The sequence below is a fragment of the Anguilla rostrata genome, chromosome 2, assembly GCF_018555375.3.
Source record: "Anguilla rostrata isolate EN2019 chromosome 2, ASM1855537v3, whole genome shotgun sequence".
NCBI classification, from domain to species: domain Eukaryota; kingdom Metazoa; phylum Chordata; class Actinopteri; order Anguilliformes; family Anguillidae; genus Anguilla; species Anguilla rostrata.
This window is the reverse complement of record NC_057934.1, coordinates 30,648,080-30,670,070: the sequence shown is the minus strand read 5'-3', so window position 1 is coordinate 30,670,070 and position 21,991 is coordinate 30,648,080. Positions and strand designations below refer to the sequence as shown.

Genomic DNA, 21,991 nt, shown 5'->3' with positions numbered 1-21,991 from the left:
AATATGGGCCAGGAGCAACAGCAATTCAACAGGGTTCCCTAGTGGTGGGATGTTTGACTGGCAACTGTGGAGTTGTTGGTTCGAGCCCCTGGTGGGCATATAGGGATGCTGACTAGTATCTGGAGAGATAAAGTTGGGCCCCTACCAGAAAGAACTCTGCCATTGGGTGCTTGAGGAGCGTCTGTAACCCAATCTACTGCTCCAGGGGCTTAACCACTGTTCTCTCTTTCTGGCTACCCCTACCCAACTGTTCTCTCCCTCTCTCTCTCCCAAGGCATACTTGAAAAAGAGAAACCTGTTTTCATTAAACCTCCCCTGGTTAAATAAAGGATTTTTTTTTTTTTTAATAATGCAAAAACAATGAAAGTAGCAATAATATATTGCATATATTATGTGCAATATATTAATACAAATGTAATGTGTGTGTGACAAATTGGTAAATCTTGCAATCACAATTGTAACTTACAGCAGTACAGTAAAATATATTATTAAAATATATTATTTTACTGTCCTACTCGAGTATTTCATTTTCAAAGCTAGCTGGCAAATTTTTGTCAGTCGTCTTGGTGAGAAATCACACTTTCTGACCTCCTCTGACCTTGTGCAGACAGCGGGCGGCCAACAGCTTACTCTGCCAGCTTAACCAGCTGTAACCAGCTCAGATTTGACCAGCCAGAAGTGTTGAAAACCCATTTTAAACCAGTTAAGAATCCATGGTCTTAGCTGGGAAAAAAACTTGAAAACTGTACATTCCGGTCAAAATTTGGCTTTATGCAACTCTAGCATTATATGGATAATTATAGATTTGCAGTTTCCTTCCATCTCATAGTCATTCGCTGAATTAACCAGTTTTGCCTTTATTGTAAAATTGTGACAAGGCATACCTTTTATGTCAAACTTGCAACAATGGTACAGTTAATATACAGTAATACACCAAGAATAAGAACCCAGAAAAGAACTTTCAAAGTAAGAGAACTGAGGAAAATTCAGTATACATAATGTATTAACATTTGAAGAGGAAATCTGAGGGTTGTGCTTTGGTTTCAGTTCAGGAGCATTACACTAAATCAGCAGATATAGACATTATAGCCTTCTTTTTTTAAATCATTTGAATCCTTCTTTATTAATCCATTTGAGTGCTTCTGCCATATGAGTTTCCTTTCTAATCTTCTGATTTCCTCTGAAGGTTCTTCAGACATTCATGGTCCAAAACAGGAACTTTTGAAAAAAATAAAAATTGATCACATTAAATTCATTACCCAGCACAGAATTTATCTATCTCACATTACCTGATAAAATCGGAAAATAGCTAAACCAAATTGCAAACAATCAGATCACAGCCAATACTTGTTAAAGTTAAACTATGTGCCACTGTAATGTGTAGAGGGAATATAAGGAGAGCACATGTCAGGAATACCTGTTGGAAATTCATGGTAGCCACTCCTGTTTTGGCCTGGTCCACGGCTTGGAAAACCCCTGTATGGATAGAGGATTTAATCTGTCAGTAAAATAGTCTGTGGTTTGGAATCCGCTGCTGGGTTGTTTGAGAACATAACATAACATAATAAAATGACGAGAACAGGCCGTTCAGCCCAACAATGCTCGCCATTTTCTAAACTAAATTAGTGCTCTGATTTCCTACAGATTAGATAGTATCTAACACTGTATGAAGCGTAGTCTTGAAAATCCTGTGTGAAAACATTCTTTCTAATGTTTGTATGGAATCTACCTTTTGTTAATTTCCATTTATGTCCCCTTGTTCTACTAACAGAACTCAACCTGAAGAATCTCTTGTAGCACACTTTGTTGATCCTCTTTATGAATTTAAAAGCCTCAATCAGAAGTTGAGGTGCGTTGCAGGTTGACCTGAAAAACCTCATGAATAACACGCTTTTCACTGAAATTCATACTACACATATTGCATGCACTCCACATGCACTTGCAGTTCTTCTGTCTCATGTTAAAAATATTTTAACTCCACATTTGTATACGCAGGGAAAGCATGCACACCTTAATTGCATCATGGGGATAGGAAGTTTGGGAAATGAAGTATGAAGTGACACTCACTAAACATGTTCTCCAGGCGCACAATGCAGGTCAGGTAGTCGTCAAAGTCGATGTTGTAGTTGGAGTCAGCAAACCTCAGGCACACCAACTGCAGCAGCTTGTTGTTGAGTTGAATTCCTGTTGTTAAGACAGACAGCATGTGTACTTTAGAATACATACAAAATACATTCCATTTAATCATATACACTTTTCGATTACCTGGTCAATGTTCAATATTTTTTTTGTTAACAACTGTTTATTGATTTTTCAAGAACAAACAAATATAAGAAAAGGATAGCATTACAAAGAATATGCAACAAAAATAAAAAATATATAATAATTTGAGGGAGAGAATAATGGTTTAAACCTGCTTGGGTAATGATTAAATTTTTTTTACATTCATAATAAATAAAAAAGTACATACATGTAGCATATAATAAAAAAATTGTTTTACAATAATCTAACAGTACATGAATGTTAATTTCACAATACAATCTTTAATACAAGCGATAATTTTTAATCTTTAACCCAGATGCTGTCATTTCTTTTAAAATTTCTTTTTAAAAATAAGGCGGCAATATCCATCCATCTGCTTTGCTGAACAAACATGATTTTTATTTTTGTTTATTCCATAGACGCAATGGCACAATGCATTTAGGACCTAGCCTTGATGCCTGTTTGATTTACCTGCCGCTTTCAGAGCGAGGCGCAGCTCATAAGAAGACATGCATCCAGACTTGTCTGTGTCATAGGACAGGAACAGCATCTGCAAAAAGCAATAACAAAAAACAGGATCATTTCATACGTGCTTTCATACTCGTAACTGTGAAACTAATTTTTTAGATTTTTTTGATTATTGAAGAATAATCACGTACAGTGAATTTAAAATGGAGTACTTTGAATGCAAGCTTTTTTCAAAAGGAAATACAATATATAAATTTAGGCCTATGGATGCACGTAGGCCTGTTTGGTCATTTGGGTGGCACATGCAGACAAACCATGAATGTCATTGCTGCCATGCATTGATATTGTATGAATTATTTAATTCAATCATAGTATTTGCTGTGATTGTCACTTTTCACTCATACTTACAATCCATTTCTTCAGTTTATCCCACAAAACCTTGAACTCCTGAAAGTCCAACATCCCAGAATTGTCAACCTATATTTATTGAGTCAAGGCAAATTCTCATTCCAGAGTGCACCAAATAATTAATCTGATCAGTAAGAACAGAAACGTCATCATAAAACAATTCTGGAAATATAGTAGAAAAAACCTAAGACTTACAGACGGATTGTCAATTGAACAGGGTGTGAAGCCTGAAGTATCTAAATTAAGCATACATCCAAGCTCCTTATTATGCGGTGCTCAGGCTGTGTTTAGGTAGGTATTATGAAGGGACCCAAATACAATATCTTTTCACATATCGAAGATGTATCTGGTCTTTTCCTTGTCCAAAGCCAATAATATTTTTCTTTCCAATTTGAATAACATTTGTATTGAAAGTTTTGATATTACATTACATTACAGGCATTTGGCAGACGCTCTTATCCAGAGCGACGTACAACAAAGTGTATAACCATAACCAGGAACAAGTATGACGAAACCCCTAGAGAGAAGTACCGGTCCAAGTGCAGGGAACAACCGCATAGTTCAACTTGGACCCTGAAGGTTAAACTGATTAACACTAACAACGAGAACGGCAACAACGCAGTCTATGGAAAAAATACAAGCAGTAGTTAAGACAGTTAATGCACCTAAGTCACCTACGAAACAGCTGCCTAGTTACAACCCTAAGCTTACAGTCATTTACAGGGGGGTAGGGAGGGATGGGGAGAGGTGCAGCCTGAAGAGGTGAGGTGTGTCAGTGTCTCAGCTGTTCTGACCTCCACAGGGAGGTCATTCCACCATTGTGGGGCCAGAACAGACAGGAGACGTGTTCTGGAAGTGCAGGTGCGAAGAGGGGGAGGTGCTAGGCGTCCTGAGGTAGCAGAACGGAGGGATCTGGCTGGCATGTAGGGTTTGACAGTTTGATATGCAGTAAAGGTGTTGGACCAAATACAAACATCATATAATACAGGACTTTAACACTGAGGAAATAAGTCACAATTACAAAGGGAGCTACACAGGTGAGTCTATTAAACTGAATGGCAATTAGCAGAATTTGTCAGCTACCGTATACTGTAAAAGAGGTCAGACAAACCCGTGAGTTACCAAAGCAACATGAGATAACTAATCGAGCTCCATAGAGAAATTGCTGGTGCATCTGTCACAAAACCTGTAAAATAATTTCAGGTGGCAAGGTATTGGCAAAGAGAAACAGTTGCAAGTGAAAGCTCTCTGACAAGGAAAGACAAACTTAACAGGATAGTTGCTAAACACCCCTAATTGATGGCCACAAAAATGACAAGAGAAATGAATCTACATCTCTGTGACCAGTCTCACCAGAAGCTGTACGTCACAAGCTTCAAAAGTTGCCATTCAGAAACTGCTTGCATCCAAGGTTGCACAAAGACGCATGCTTTTCTTTTTTCCTTAAAAAACGGTCCAATATCCCATTAAACACAGTTCAGAACTTGACAGCATTTCAAGAATGAATGAAGCTGTTCTAAAGATGAAGGACAGTTCTACTCAGTATGAGCGACTTGGTTTTCATATAGATTTAGGTGTTTCCATTATTTTGTTCAACCCTTGTCTATCCAATACCTGGTCACATGACTTTTGCCTGACCAGTCAAATCTGACTGGCAATCCCACAAGTAGTTTAAAGACAAAACTTTTGTATTATGGATTGTTAAACTTATTTAACTGGAATTGTCCAGGGCCAAACATTTGAAAAGGATACGTCCATCAGGTTAATGATGCTGTGACAGGTATTCAGACTAACGCCATCAAACTTGATCTCCTTCCCTGTAGAAATACAGAGATAATGTATTTGAGTAAGTTCCAGACATATTCATATGTAATTACGCAGACATACCTGTAATCCATATACATAGTGTATCTCATATTTATTGGTCAGGAATAGAGCAGAGGGACACTTACTTCTCATCAGCACTCCATTCAGAACTTGCTGAAGCTCTCTGGCACTGATTGCCTGATCCTGAACAGAACACAGAGATCTATTTGTCAGCACATACAATAGAAAGACTTAACCCTAACCCACACATGAAGGACCCAAAAGGATAATCACTACATATTGTTCTTTCCATAAACAACAAGGATACACGCATGTGTGTTTTTAAATAGGTGTGGACTACAGTTCAGTTAATTCATTGTCTGGTTAAAAATCATGATTTTATGAAGATCCAAATGGTAGATTTTGTAACACTTTTTAAACCATTTTAATCAGTGGATTTTTTTGACAGTTTGTTGGGGTGCTGTGAATATGGGACTTTTATTATCCAAGGCATGTATAGCTATATCTGACATAATATGGCTTAAGAAGGTCAATAATCCCTGTAACATGAAAAGCACCTAATTAAAAAAAATTAACAGCTTGTTAAAATTCTGGGATTGCAGTTGCGGTTGGAACAAAAACCAGCATGCAGTGTTCCCCCAGGACTGAGGTTGAAAACCACTGATATAGAAAATAATTCAATGATCATAACAATATTTAATTATATTTTTGTTTATTAATTTATTAGTTGGAGACAGTGCAGTGTTACACTGCTAGAAGAGATCTTGAAAATTTGATGGCCATGAAACCTGTTAGTGGACCTCCCTCCCCTTATCTTACTGAGCCAGCGATCTGCTCGAAGAGCCGCCTCAGTCCTTTCTCCTCATTGGTCTCCTGCTCAGGTGGGTTGGGTGCGGGAGGCTGCGGATCACAGCGTTCATTGGTAAATTATTCTTTCAGAGTTAACTTCAAAACGTTCACTTGGGGCTTGCATTTTAAAATCAGTTTGATCCTTATTTCCAGATCACATTAATCACTTTAAAATAAACATTTTTAAATAAAAGTTCTTATGTTTCTAAATGTTCTGTTCTAAAGTCATTTATGTTCTGTTTTGACTCTACAGTACTTACATCTGGCAGGTCTGCATCAATTGTGTTTCCCATCTCCCTGTTGAGAAAACCAAAAACTGAACTGAAGTTGAGATATATCATTTATTCCATTCAAGGAACAGAGCATGGCGATTACGGCACATTCAATAGGGGTACTGAAAAGGTGCGACAGAGGCGCTGACGTACTGAGTGTCAGCCTTTGTTTCAGAGAAGATCCTCAGCATGAAGTCTGCCTCGTGATGCGGTTGGAAGGTAGTTGGCACCAGGAGGTAGTTCCCCGGGGGAAGCTCGAAGCGCTCAGAGATCTCCCGCATGTTGATGTACGTCCTGCTCCTGGCTTTTGAGCCATTGTATCGGAAGAAATCTTTATCCAGGTGATCCTCATCATTAGGGGCCTACAGAGGGAAGTGGGGGGGTGTGGAACTTTAGAAATTAAGTGCACAGCCCTCTAACTTTTGTAATGGTAATTACTTTGGCAGTTTGTTTTACCGTCATTCCTTCTTTCCATAATGCCATTAAAACGTTAACCTATACTACAGCACATTATGAACACTGCCATCAATCACTGTGGCTCCTAATTCTCCACATTGATGACTGAAAGAACAAACAATGGTGTCTGAGAAGTATTTACCACCAGGGGGCAGCATAAGATTACATTACATTTATTTGGCAGATGCTTTTATCCAAAGTAACATATAATAAGTGCATACCTAAGGTCATTGGAACAACTACAAAACACAGGTCCGATAACACACAATACTCATTTTATGAAACCGTTATTCATAGCCATGAATTCATTAAGTCCAGTTCACACAGCAAGCATAGGCTTGGTCAGAAAGTTATGGTATGTCAAACTAGGAGGCATGACAACAAGCTACAACATCAAATAATGATACAAGTCCAATACAAGTGCTGGATGGAGGTACAAGTGTAACATGAAAGTGCTACAGGAACAAATTATAAGTATTCAAATGATAAAAGCAATCCTAGATTGGGAGTTTCCTGTAGAGTAGTGACAGTTAGTCCAGCTACAGTCTGAAGAGATGCGTTTCCAGATCGCGGCAGGTCTGAACCATAACCTGTGGCTCTGGTGTTCTGGAAGCGTACCCTGCCCTACCCTCCATAATTCTCATCTTGTGAATTGATTGAGACAGTTTACTTGATAGATTGCAAATCCGATGGCCTCCAGGTCAAGACCTTCACAGCGCAGCTTGCGTCTGTTCTTCTGCATCAGGGCCACAATGACGCTGCACTGATCGTCATCATCATCTGCATCTTCCAGTTTCAGTTTGAACTGTGGGTTGGTCCAAAAGGTATCTGGAGTACAGACCAGGCAAGAATGATCATTGCTTACACAAATATTTCCCACAATAACGTTTTGGTCTCTCATGTAACCAGTTTTTTTGGTATGTAACACACAAGTTGTGCCGTCTTCCTTTAAATCTCTCTCTCTCCTTTTCATTGATATTATTATGATGATTGTATTTAAAAAATCCATTAAAAGGGTCAATCACAATTTGCATGAATAAATGGATCTTGCAAGGGAGATTTCCTCTTGAAAATTCCACTGAAATGCACCAATGTCGTAACAATTACATTTTCGGTTCATTTCATATTGGGTTTTCTAAATAAATACAATAAAAATGGTTCAGTAAGTTTTGGTTTCGCCAATCAGTCGCATTGGTCTGATGTCAGTCTCCACATTGCCTGCCTAATCCTCACCAATAAAGTTGCGGCAGCCCCCTGCCGTCGACCCACGGATCCAGCTCCCCTCGAGCATGGACACCTCCCACTTTCGCGCTGTGCTGTCTGTCAGAGAGTCTGGGGTCAGGTTGCAGATCTCAATCTTGTCGTAATTGGACTTGAAGTCCTCAAACTCCATCCTGAAATAGTAATCGTTTATGAGTGTTGTCTCTTGCGCCTGTCATGCATGGCAAACAAAGGGAGATACTCCAAGGAAGAAAACATTATTCTTGTCTTAAAGTGCCACCTGTTTTTAAACAAATTTTAAAAAACTGACAATACTCAAGGTAACATAAAGACGCATGGCTCAAGTTCAACAATGCGGTTATTTCCTTATTTCTCTTGGTTGGATTTAGGGAAAATAATCCAAGACTTTCACATTATTGGCAAACACAATGATTGTGACTCTGATACAAAATTTGCAGCGTTTTGAAAGAAAAGGCCAAAAATATGCCAACAGGTTAATTCTAATGGGAATGACTTTTGTGCCCCGGGGTTTTCTGCATTTGGAAGTGTAAAAGAAAGGCCAGATGTCATTTCAAGAGAGCTACATATCCCACTTTCAAAAGGTCAAACATAACTTAGATGAAGTAGACTGGGCACCAAAGTTCAGCCTCTACTTTTTTTGATTCTGATTAGGAAATATAAAACGTATATTTACCAGAATTCTCCGTCATCCGACTGCCGCAGGATCCGGTTCTTCTCTGCGCTGTCAATCATGCTCCACTCTCTGGAGCTGTGGGAGAGATGACATAGCTATAAAGGTCTGTGAAGGACTGGGAGGACTAACAGGACCATCGGGGAGACTTGTGACACCTACTCATCACTCCAGGGCCCATTCCACTCCACCTGTCCCCAAGGGTTCCTGACTCGAATGAGCTTGATCTTCTTTCCTCTGTAATTCACCTGCCACACAACATCACATCAGTATCCCATACACACCTGCACAACGTCAGACCAATGTCTCCTGAACATCAGTGCAATATCAGATCAATGTCCGCCCAACATCAGCAAAGCATCGGATGAACCTTACATCAACATCAGCACAACATCAAATCAAAGTTCTGTTAATTCCTCATTTCAGTGACTAGAATGAACACAAAAGCAGTTAGAGGTTTCTACTGTTGTTCTGTACCTCCTCTAGGCCTGTGATGGAGTAGGCATGTCCTTTCACCAAACCTGTGGTCGTGCGTGCCTCAGATTCTGCAGAGCTGGTGATCTGGAGAGAAACAGATGCTGGGTAGGTTACTGTGCTTAACAAACACATCAAGGACAAATTAAGGAGGCATTTCCATGCAACTCTGAGGTTTCAGCAGAGGTGGAAAGTCCAGGGGTCAGGAAGTAAAAGTCCTGCCATGTGTTTGTTCCATCCATGAACTCAGCCAGCTGATTTCACTGATTCCCTCTATACCTCTTGGCTGAAGAGTTGTGTTGATTAGCAAATGCAGGTGACTGGAACAAAATATTGGGTAGGATTTTTACTTTCTGAACCTGGATTTTCCACCTCTGGGTTTCAGCTACATGTGTGGTTGTTGAACGATCATCTTAGCAAATGTATGGGGTTTAATTCAAAATACTTACGTCAATGGAGCAGCCCAGCATAGACCCTCGATCAGAAGCCTTTTTGAGAATTTGGAAGAGGTTATCAGGGGCACTCTTTGTCTCATACATTTCACCCACGCCCCCGGTGAAATCCTCCATGGCCTCCAAGGTGCTGCCTCCCTTCAGTGCCTCATAGCTCCCGTGAAGTCTGTCCGAAAAAAATTGGATGGCAAAGCATTCAAAAACAGTTTGTCTGGGAACTAGCATACAAAATTAAGCTTTACGCACCTATTTGTTTAATCTGTGGTGATAAAAAAGTGTCTCACTTGGCGTAGGCCTTCTCCAGAAGGGCGCTCCAGAACTCGTCGTTATCAGCCGAGTGGACAAACACCAGCCGGTTTCGTACCGTGGGCAGCCTGTCATCCACAACCACATCCAGCCACTGGTTGTGCTGCCAAAACTACAAGTATGTGCCACATTAATGCTCGCTCCATTGTCTGAATTCCTTCTATGTTCACATGCACCACACAGAAATAATACACATACTAAATCCAATCGCTCAAATGACAATTCCCCACAAGGATGAGCACTGTGGACTGTGTGTTCCTAATTTCAGAAGTCTGGCCTCTGCACCAATGGGAAGGATGAGGATAAGTAATGTGTCCTTTTTTGGAGAAATGGGAATGGCAAACAAGTAAAAACCAGCTATATAGCATCCCTTCCAAGCATAGGACTGGTGAGTGAAGGAATGAGACAGCAGGATATTGTCTATATCAATCTTGTAATTATGTGTTTTTGACCATTCCCTGGGAATTTAACTTTGTATATAATATACATATTATAGTTTTGTTCTGAGTTGCAGCCTTGTATAATGGGTTATAAATGATTTTACTACATATACAATTAGTGGATGGGTACTGCATTGGTCCCTAGTATTCAAAGAATCATATACAGCAGTCTAACATGGTAACCTGTGATTACATAAAATCCTAAAGCTTTGGTCATATATAGTACAGGAAAAAACATTAAATGGGAGAAATAAGTTCAATACATGTTATCACATGAAAATGGGATGTGCAGTGTATCTTTGCTGTGTTGGATTATTGTATGCCAGTGCAACATCAACACTACCTGGAAGTGAAAAATCCCAGCATATCTGTCTTTAAAACTCTGGTCATGAGGCACCACTCTGGTCAGTGATTCCTCATGAAGAGTCAAAGAAGCAATGGCTGCCAGCAACCAGCAGTCACCTGGGGTAAAACGCAGTGCAGCACAGTTTGAGCCAAATGTACTGGCAGATGGAGCATTTATTCATTCAAGCATGAGTGCCTTAGAGAGTAGCAGGTTTTCAGCTCCCACTGTGAATTATTGCTTGAGTATGGATACTGAAACTACTACAGTGTAAACAATTATTACCAGCGTCACACGTTAATACAAAGTGAAATACTGTTTGTTAAAAGGGCATTTCAATTTTCTTTTAAAATATCTGAATTCATAAAACATACTTTATGACATTCAACTCCTTCTTTTATTGAATAACAAGTGAATATGGCAATAATTGCAATTGGAAAAACAGGCATTATAATCATTATGTTAATATAATTACATAACTTACATTTATATCTGTTATTAGACATTTGCCTATCTGTAAGCACATCTAAATCAAGATAATTTTATTTCACTGAATGTATATATTGAGGACATGTAAACTGACCGAGCTGTCCTTGGCAGATATCTGTCCGACTAGCTCCACCCAGGATGAATTTTGGGTCCGGACAGATTTCCTAGAAGCAGACACAATTAATAAGCATCATAATTTTTGAAGAGACATTGTTTTGGCAAACAGTACATCACACACATTTCTCCTCACTCCTCACTCCAAACACACAAGCACCAAAAGCATGCTGGGTATATTAGGCACAGTGGCAGTATTTATTTATTTTTGTACCTGAAGGTGGCAGTGGAATTTCTTTTACAGACATAACTCAAAATTATGCAAGAAACTCAGGCTGTATGTAATGATAGAAACTGGATTTGGTTCATGCCTACTTTCAAGGGAGTGGAAGAGACAGGTTTTACACACCCTATTTCTAATATAAACAATACTGTGTCATAGTTGGACGGCAGCCGTATCCACCTCACCTGTGCAGCATTCTGACCACACCCTCAGATACAACTAAAAACTTGAATGGTAGAATTTTTGCATCATTCCACACACTAAAAAAAACTATTCGAGGAATCTGGCAACAGATCTATCAACCTCACTCTCCCTTGTTCAACCTAACCGAACTGAACCTTTTCTGAAAGACTTCAGAAAAGCATTGATAGGTAAGTGTTTTGCTGCAAGGTTTAAACAGTTTATGTGGCTTTAACTATTTGGTTACTGAAAGGATTTTGAGACATTCTCCCACAGTCATTATCAAAATTTCTCACCCAGTTAAAAGGAGACGACATATGACGACCCTGAATGGGTTAACTCAGTATGTGATTGTAGTTGGCTGCAGACATATTTTTGCTTTGTTTTGAATGGCAGAGACCAACAGCACAAATGGAAACAGGTTTTGTTAGGGACAGTGAGGAGGTGTCTCTACAGAATTTGAGGGTGTGTTCACATTCTTGAAGGTTTAATCAGCAGCCATGTTGCTCAGGCAAGGAAACAGTGCATGCAGAAACCAGGCAAGCAGGTAATGAGGTGATCACTTCAGGGAACACCCATATGGGAATTAGAAAAAACACAGAGAAAATGCCACTACTAAAAACCTTAATTTACCTGTTGGTAGTAAACATGAAGCATTAACAGAATTTTGTTAGATTTCAAAATTCCCCTGAGAGAAAGGGGCACATTAATGAGGTTTTAATGAGGTTTTAAACAAAATGTGCCAATAATGTGTGTTACAATGTTTCCCCAGAACAAAAACATACAATATTTGTAGTGGGGTCATTCAAGGGAAACATGGATATGAAAACAAATTATTAACCATAGATATGCATGTGCTTTCCAGATGCCCTTATTCGTTGAATTACATGTATTTTTTTAACACGTGATACATTTACACAAAATACATTTAGGAATGTGTATTTTACATTGGCAATTCAGGTTAAGGGCCTCATTGTAAGGAACAGGAATGCGTCCTTCGGTTTCTACCAAAGTATTCAAACATTCAAAACTTTAGCCGCTACACAGCACTGCTATCCAAGGATCTTCTTACAGCATTTACCTGGTTCTACTGATAACTTACCATTTTTCACAGAATAAATGAAAACTGAATCAGATTAAATAAAACATCCACTCAGTCAGAGGCAAAGATGCTTTTGTCTGAATGAATGGCACCCTATCTTGTATAAAATTGATCTAAACTATCAGAAATGCTGACAGATTGCTACAGCATTTAAAATCCTGATATAAATAGTTACACCCACTCTGGTCGTGTTCGACAGAAAATTTTGTTCTGTATAAAGCTGGTCAATAGATAAACACTTAACAAAACACAACATACTGTATTTGTTTTCAATTTGTTACATTATTAAAATGCCACAGGCTGGAACAGTTAAGCTAAAATGTTTCTTTAACAATGATCAATCCTTTAAATGTAGTCATTTTATCAGCAGATGCTGTGTTCCAGCAGTTAGTAATAAATTATATAATTCTCCATGTAATGTAATTAAATATTTTTCACTACAAAACTGAAAGCAACTCTTTTTACTCTCATGCCTCTTTATTAAGTTGCATTTTACATTTTTTAATGTGTGACTGAATTCAGCCATTTCTGGTTGAACAGGTTTTTACAAAAGTCTTAATAAGACAGGATTTAAAGTACTGGCTAGTCAGTGGAAGGACTGTATTAAACAGTAATAGTTATTTTTTCATTCAACCATGTAGGGATTGGTGGGCTGGGGTGGGCTACACCCATCTAAATATTATCCTGGGCCACCTGTTTATGCAATGACTGTTAATGTGTGCTGTAGTTCTGCCCCCCCAGTTCTATGCAGGCCATACTACTATAGAGTATTTCTGGCTATTCTATTCATTGGACGTACTAAAGTTGATTGTCAAGTCTTTGTGCTGAAACTCAATAGAAACAGTGTGAGTTTTATTCTGAGCACCCACTTAAAACATTCTTCTCATATTAGATAAACATATTGACAGTTGATGTTCCAGATGAGATGCATGCTGTTTGCTAGCCTTCATATGCAGTTAATATAACTGAAATATAGATATTGTTGAATGTCTGTACCATGAAAATAGACTTTAAATGCGGTTCGCTAATCCACAAAATTGGCTACTGTACATTTCTCATGAACAGAATAGGTTACAGGTAGTTTTGTTTATGACGCTGAATACACAGCTTTGCAAATATTAGCAAGGTACAGACATTTCCACCATTTTCATTGTTATATATGTAGTCTGCGCATTTGCGTCGCTGTACATACCCCGGGTCGCTTCCATTTAAAATCGATGGGGACACTCTCACTGTAGAAAAGGGATGAGTCGCGTGCAGGGAAGTCAGGGTCCTCAAACAGCACATTCTTTCGTAGGCATTCCTGTCGCAGCTCCTCAAATGTTTTGCCATTTGACTGACAGCTGATCACCTTCTTAGGTTGGCCTCCACCGGACACACTGGTAGGCATCTTTACACTCTTTTTGAGGACAAAATGATTTGAAATGGCACAAAAGGTTGGCACAAAAGGCAACAGGCAATCTGCTTAGTGTTCACCTGCTCCTCTGTTTCTATCTGTCAGGCCGGTGGACCAGGTCGGCTGACAGGACCACACCTACTGTGTAGCAGAACAGGTTTGGCCTCCTGAGCAAAGTTCCATGCCCGTCCCCTTAGCCAGACAGCTCCCACAACCGCAGCCCCAGAATTGACAAAGGTATGCGTTTAGATTCCCTTGTTTTCAGGTGAATATCTCAACAGCCTGGAATGCCGTAAGTAAGACTCGCCATCACTGGTGACGATGGTCATGCAGCACACAAACAGGGGAAATGTTCAGTCTAGATCTGTGGGAGGAACAAGATTGCCAAAACTGCAGTATAATGAGCAAAAAGTGAAACAGTGAGAACTAAGCTTAAACGGTGGATTAATTCCAGAAAAAACATATGGTAACATGAGGTCTCATAAATTACAGCCATTAAAAGCCATCTAAATGTTGATTTTGAGGTAGACCATGCTATCGATGAAAAGCAGACAGGAAAATGTTCAGTGTTACAGTAAATCAACTCTTACAGGATACATATGATCCCTATTGGACTGTACTGTACTGTACATGCTCTGTTGTATTATTAAATTGTTTTAATTAATTTCATTATTTTAATTATCTTGGACATTTTACTGCCTGTGTATTCTGCGTTTTGAAATATTCTCAAATCGCAAATGTATAACATTACATTCATTTCAGTTTCAAGTTGAGATGTGCCTGTAAGCCCTGTATTTACTGGAAAAAAACTGCATTGAATTGTAATAATCAGCTGGCGACTACTGTAGGGTGTAAGTTTAGTTTGAATATGGGGTGATGCATGGACTCCAAGAACTGCAACCCTGATGGCAGGTCTGGGGTCTTGCTTCACGGGCAAGAACAGCTGTGAAATGATTTCTGGTGAATTTTAAGGAGAGAATTCTTCAGGCTGTTGATCAGTATATCCCAATCACAACAAGAAATCCCCATCTTATTTTTCTCACTATCATGCTCATTTATTTGCTTGGTTTATTCGGCCTGTTTTGTAATACTGGAAGGGGGTTGTAACCCCCCAACTCCACCATAAATTATGCCTTTGGCTGGGAAACAAATGCGTTCTAATAGGCTCTACCTGGCTAGCAATAGAGCTGTAGGTCACTAGCTACTTAACTAATGGTAATCTGTGGTTAGATGGCCAATAGTAAATTAGCAAAGATCTAGCAACATACCCCATTCTTATAAATACATACACTTAAAAAACAGCTGAACAATTAAGAAACATTAACACTTAAATAACATAACATTAAATCAAATCAAATAACATTACACTCTCAGATTAGAATTTTTCTCCAGGCTAACTTTGACTTTGAATTTTTATTATGATGGTGAGATTTCCAGGATAAATAATAAATAATACACCACTGCAACTCGTTCCCCAAACATAAATAAATAGGAATGAAGCAAGCTGAAACACAGAAATCACATTTAATTTAAAATATTTACTTTTAAATGAAGGGATTGGCCTACATTAATCCTATTGAGGATGATGATGCACCAAATTAAATGAATGAAATGAAAATGAATGGAAAGTAATGTTTACCACTAGACATAAAAACTACCTTTATAAAACCATAATTCGATATATATCTATAATTACAAAGCACTACATAGTAATGAAAACTCTTGAGCTAAGCTGTACACTTTTGAAGACATTAGAAACTCCCCAAAATAAAGGCACTTAAGTTAAAAAAAAACACAAAATAAATAAAAGGAATAATACATACAACATGAAAATACATATAATAATACATATACTGATACATATAACATCAAACAGAAAAAAATCAATAACAGGCCTAGTGAATGTTAAGATTTGTTTAAATAAGAGTTAATAAGTGCATGGCAATTAAATCACTTCTTGTATTAAATATTTACACAAAAAGAACTCAGCAAAATAAAGAAAACGACAACAATATCTTTTGGTGAAAGTTGTGGGTACTAAAGTACTTGTTGCTTGTTGCTTTTTTGCTGTTTGTTATTCTTTGGACATTTCCTGTCACTGATATCATTAATCACCTCTTTTCCCTTTCACATCTGGCAAGTGTTCTGGAGAGGGCATGGGGGCCGGTTTCCCAAACTGTTTATTTATGAAGACATCAACACAAAAGCACCCAGAGAACATATTGTCACAGAAACACCAGTGATTCATGACTTAAGTTAATGAGTAACTTCAGAGGAAAACTACAAGGGTATCCTGCCTTTAAAACAGACAGAGAGCCCACCGTGGACTTCACAGCACAGGAATCACATCTACGGTAAGCACATACTTCTAACATATAGTCATATATACATTTATGAAAGGTAGCTTGATAAATTAAACTGCACAACATTCAGTCAAATATTTCAGATAATGTGAACCAAAGGAATGTATAATACAAGATGATGTAATTTCAGTATTGGTGTCAATTATACAACCATAATGTTCAGTTGTCCAGACTGTTTCAGTCTTTGAAATATTGCAATAACAACACTGCTATGAACAATATTCTTGATAAATTTCTGTATGCCTGCATATTTATTTTAAAGATACTTAAGCTGAAGTTTAAAATTTTAAATGAATGGTAGTTCTGAAAATTCCATATTCTTCAGTGTGTAATTAAACATAATTTATTTGCTAATAACATGTTGCTATTTATTTTTTTCTGTGTATTTTACCCAATGATTTGCTTTCTAGAAATGTTAGAATAAAAAAAATTCAAGTTAGTATAAAAAAGTCTTTGCAAGCAGAATGGTTTCATTCTTGAAATAGGTGAAGCGCATTCCTGTGGTAATGTTCCTAACAATGGACCTGAATGTAATTTTTATGAATGTAGGCTCACAGTTACCACTCATACTGTACCTTTCACATTTGCCTTGGAAATGGTAGAGAAGACCTTTTTTTTCATGGCTGAAAAAGGCAGGACAGTGAGTCAGATCAAAGTCAGTTATGTCAGTTATACATAATATTATGTTCAGCAGTGGAAATACTGGTTTTATTTTCAGAAGAAAATTAGTCATTCACATCTAGTAATTAGTGCCATCAAGTAAATTATTTAATTTATAAGCAATTGATATACTGTATTGATCATTTGGCTAGAAAAACAACAGTACATTGTTCCAGAATTTGCTACTAGGCTACGACTAAAAGATAAAACAACCAGACAGGCAACGTGATTTATTGAAGATACTGGGTTTGTTAATTTTATCATTGCATTTTTGATTCATCTATTGTGAAATAGATGAGAGATTTTGAGAGGACAAAATCAATACAAATATTTTGTTTCTACTTGCAGATTTTCTTAAGAAGCCTGAAATACAAAGATAAAAATGCATAAACTATTGAGTTATTTTATCCTGATTATATGGCTCTCCTCTGTCGTGACCAACCGTGTGTATGTACACCCCTTTGGCCTGTTTGCCTTGGACAATGTCAGTTGCGAGACTGTAGAGGCCCAAGTTGAGAAGCCCTTGAAGACAGTTGAACTAATTCACATAGAACCACAGGACAGCATAGAGCCTGACATCCACACGCAAAAAGGCGTGGAGAGCAGGAAGAAAAGCATCACCCAACATATCTCAGTTCTTGCCAGCCTACAAAATTCCCTCGGCCTGAGGCTTTACCAAGCCTTAAAGAAACAGAAGACCACAAACACCCTGTTCTCGCCCGTCAACACCTTCGGAACACTAGTTAACTTCTACCTTGGGGCCTCCAAGCATACTGCCAAGAACCTCCAGCAGTTCTTGGGGCTGGTCAAAGAGACGGATTCAGAAAAATGTGTTTCCCTGTTTGACGGACACAAAGTGCTCCAAACCCTTCAGGACATCAGCTCCTTAGCCAAAGGGACAGAGGATGAACTCAGGACAGTGACATGGACCTTTGTCAGCAGAAAGGCAGACTTGTCAGAGGACTTTGCCCTAGGCACCCAAGATTTATCAGATGCCTCCTACATCCGAGCAGTGGATTTCTCAAAGCCCCAGGAGGCTGAAGCCAGGGTAAACTCCTTTATTCAGACGATGTCCTCAGGGAAAATCAAGCACCTGTTCAAAGACATCAGACCTTCCTCAGATCTCCTGTTTGCCAGCTCCATTCATTTCAAGGGTAAGGAGTTTACTCTGACCAACATATCTCAGGAAATAAGGAGGGATCTTGATCCCTTTTGCTTTGCAGGCCTTGCATCTGGTACAGTGGTATCCCAATAAGCAAGTAGGCAAAAACCTTCTGTATGCACACAGTCGAGAATTTAATGCATGTTTTTATACTTTTCAGGGAACTGGGGAAATGCATTCCAACCCGAGGTCACTTCCCTACAGGAGTTCTGGGTCGATGAAAAAACCAGTATTAAGGTGCCCCTGATGACGCACACTGGAAACTACAATTATCTAAATGACAAAGGCGGGAAGTGCGCCGTTGTCAAACTTCCCTTGAGCAAGAAGACCTACATGCTTCTGGTGCTGCCCCATGAGGGGACTCATCTTGATCACATAGAGGCTAAACTGTCAACCACTCTCATCTCCACATGGCATCAACACCTGAAGGAAGGGTAAGACCACTGCTGGATCTTATTAATCACTCTGGCAGCAGAACTAGTCAAAACGACACAGAATTTAATTACATGTGTTTTGTAACGCTTTCAATGAAAAGACCCAAACAAAGACCTATAATAAAATTTGATGAGCATGACATGCAACATTTTTAAGCATTACATTCGTATTTTAATACTAGTGTTGATAGAGAAACTGTCATAGGGTATGCTACATTACATCTAGTAATTCCCATATTCATATTTAGTTTGGCATGTTTATGTCAAACCCAAGTTTCATCAGCTGATATAAGTTTTCATGGATATTTTCTATAGTGCTTGTTAATAATTGAACATTTAATGGGATGTCAATGTTACAAAATATGATAATGTTTTTTTTCTGTTACCTGCAGACTCCTGAAGTTGTCCGTCCCCAAGTTTTCCATTGACACTGTGAATGACCTCAAGGTCACTCTCTCTCATATGAAGCTTCCAGATTTGCTGGGCAGAGGTGCTAGTTTCCAGAGACTCAGCACCAAAGAAAACTTCACTGTTGACCAGGTGAGACACCCTTAAGAGCGGTCTTCGGTTTTCATCATACCTACAGCATCATTTCCAAAACATTCCTGACCTCAGTTTGAGTTACTTTTCTTTTATGCATTTTAAGAATAGATTTTAATTCAAGAATGTTTTATTCCTATTTCTCATGCAACATTTAAGAGGCCTTATTATAAATAGGGATGGGCATTATTTGAAATATTTGGACTTAAAATATGTATTTGCATGTATGATTTCAAATGTATACAACTCATTTTGAGTTTGCAGGTATATTCCTGGGAAGTATTTTGTAACAAATAACTTTTTTTTGGACTTTTTGTCCAAGCCTGGTTATGTATGAGTCAAGAAATATTTCAATTAAGATAACATTTATTCTGAAAAGAGTGTTATTAGGGAATGCATTGTTCATCTAAACACCTTGCTTTGGGTTTCAAACCCAGTCTGAAAACCAAAACACCACATTACCTTCCCTCCATTTCAAAAATAAATTTGGGATTTGCAGGTACTGAACAAGGTGACATTGGAAATGTCTGGAGATGGATCTGAAGACCTGGACAGGACCCAGAATGCAGGACCTGCCCTGAAGCTCACAGTCAACAGGCCCTTCCTGTTTACCATCGTGGAGGGCAACTCGGATGCCATCCTTCTGTTGGGGAGAGTGACTAACCCTACCCAGTGAGGAAAACATGAAATAACGGACTGCAGACAGTTAACACAGTGCTAACCCTAAAACACAAACAACTAAAAATTACTTTTTATTATACTTTTTTCACATTAAACTGAGTGTGGCTGGCATTATGCCAGGGGAATTAAACATGGTACCAAATGTTGTTTTTTATACCTCAACTATTTATTTGATGTTTTATAAATATAGTGCAGACTATTTTATCTATTCACAAATGAACATAATTGTGAATTTCTGAACTGATCGCAGCAAAGGTGATTTACATACAATTGACATTTTAAAAAAGCATATTAGGATACATAATTTTGGATTTTATGGATTTTACTGCATGGTTTTTGCTTTATTTTCAGGATTCCGTTTATATGATAATGATAATTTATTGCCTATTATCAATGTAAAGACCAGTGAGGAAATAAATACAGGGTAGGCTTGCACAGTTAATTCATCTTTTAAACTCCAAATTTGACACAATGTTTAAATTTATTTTTACTATCAGTGGCTTCCTTTTACAGATTTATTGGAAGCTACACGTTGTATCACACATTTAAACAACAAGGCATTAAAAAACAATATGACTGAAAGCAGAGTATTGATGAAGACTGTATTATATCTATTGTATAGTTTTTCATTTATATTTAGTATATGAATAAACCGTTTTCTGAAAATTGCTGTCTCAGCTTTTACTTTTACTAATGGTGTCCCATCATTTGTGATCTTTTGCAGACAGCTGTACAAAAAAAATTGTTTAGCCCCACAGACTAATCAACATGCCCATTACAAGTAAAATATCAAAACAACATTTTTTATTTTTTAGACATATTTTACCATAGCATGACAGTAACTTAAGCAAGTGTCCTGTATGTTTTATGTCTAAATGTCGAAACACACACACACACACACACACACACACAATATACACTCAGAGGACACTTCATTAGGTACACCTGCTCACTAACACAAATAGCCCGCTCTTCCAAACAGCAAATCATGCAGCTGCAACTCACAACAGTGGTGTGTAGAAGGACACCTCTGAACGCACAACGCGTGGAACCTTGAAGCAGATGGGCTCCAGCAGAAGACAGGGTTCCACTCTAGTCAGCAAAGAACAGGAAGATGAAACTACATGGGCGCATGATAACCAAAACTGCACAACTGAAGACTGGAAAAACGTCACCTGCTCAAACAAATATCAATTTCAGCTGTGATAAGAAGATGGTAGGGTCCGATTTAGTCATAAACGGATCAGATTTAGTCAAAAAAGTCATGGATCCAATCTGCCTTGTATCAACAGTGCAGGCTGGTGGTGGTGGTGGTGGTGTAATGAGGTGGGGAAAAGGGTTTCTTGTCACACATTAGGCCCCTCAATACCAACTGAGCATCATTTGAATGCCACATACCTAAGCATTGCTGCTGACCATGTGCTTTATGGCCAGTCTACCCGTTTTCAAATGGAATCTTCCCGCAGGATAATGTGCCAAATCATAAAGCATGCATCATCTCTGGCTAGTTCCTCAAACATGACTTGTTCCTACTAAATTCCTTAAGTTCTTTAAATGTGGAGCTATGCTACTCTAAAGACACATACTATAGGTATATGATTTTATTTTTAGATTTATGGGTGAATTTCAAACCCATCACCACCACCTCCCCTTTAAGAGGACAACTGTATTCCAAAGCAATGCTACCCAATGTGTCCTAAATGCAACACTGAATCAAGGCAGTCAAAATGCTTAAATAACTTTATTTCACTAGGCAGGTCATTTAAGATTAGAATTTAATTTACAATGACGGCCTCGGCAAAAACAAAAAACAAACAAACAAAAAAAGAAACTAGAAATACCACCTTGCGGTTGTATGCCTCCGCTAACCAGTAGCCAGTTTGGATATAAAATGTCATCACTTCATCATTTTATCCTATTAGACATTTAAGTGAAACTTTGTCATAATTAGCATATGCATTCTTAAGTTATGGCCAAAATGTGTTTTGTGAGGTCACAGTGACCTTGCCCACCAAAATCTAATCAGTTCACCCTTGAGTCCAAGTGGACGTTTGTACCAAATTTGAAGAAATTCCCTCAAGGTGTTCCTGAGATATCGCGTTCACGAGAGAATGGGACGGATGTGAGGTCACAGTGACCTTGCCCTTTGACCACCAAAATCTAATCAGTTCATCCTTG

At 38.4% G+C, this 21,991-nt stretch overlaps 2 protein-coding genes across 2 annotated transcripts; one reads left to right on the top strand and one right to left on the bottom strand.

The window, feature by feature from the left end:
* Nucleotides 1-836: 836 nt before the first annotated feature.
* On the bottom strand, nucleotides 837-14,118 carry capn9 (calpain 9). The gene is made up of 20 exons (XM_064321532.1): nucleotides 13,770-14,118; nucleotides 11,053-11,122; nucleotides 10,470-10,588; nucleotides 9,665-9,798; nucleotides 9,378-9,546; nucleotides 8,932-9,015; nucleotides 8,617-8,702; nucleotides 8,458-8,532; nucleotides 7,776-7,936; nucleotides 7,213-7,370; nucleotides 6,240-6,448; nucleotides 6,075-6,111; nucleotides 5,785-5,865; nucleotides 5,091-5,148; nucleotides 4,891-4,955; nucleotides 3,139-3,207; nucleotides 2,734-2,812; nucleotides 2,068-2,184; nucleotides 1,418-1,476; nucleotides 837-1,218 (listed from the first exon to the last, which is right to left on the bottom strand). Exons 1-20 carry the CDS (start codon nucleotides 13,965-13,967, stop codon nucleotides 1,192-1,194), a joined length of 2,055 nt encoding a protein of 684 aa, XP_064177602.1. The 5' UTR covers nucleotides 13,968-14,118; the 3' UTR covers nucleotides 837-1,191.
* Nucleotides 14,119-16,171: 2,053 nt separating this feature from the next.
* agt (angiotensinogen) lies at nucleotides 16,172-20,479 on the top strand. The gene is made up of 5 exons (XM_064321533.1): nucleotides 16,172-16,327; nucleotides 17,345-18,150; nucleotides 18,319-18,592; nucleotides 18,985-19,132; nucleotides 19,632-20,479. The coding sequence occupies exons 2-5, from the start codon at nucleotides 17,379-17,381 to the stop codon at nucleotides 19,806-19,808; spliced, it is 1,371 nt and encodes a 456-aa protein (XP_064177603.1). The 5' UTR covers nucleotides 16,172-16,327; nucleotides 17,345-17,378; the 3' UTR covers nucleotides 19,809-20,479.
* Nucleotides 20,480-21,991: the final 1,512 nt, after the last annotated feature.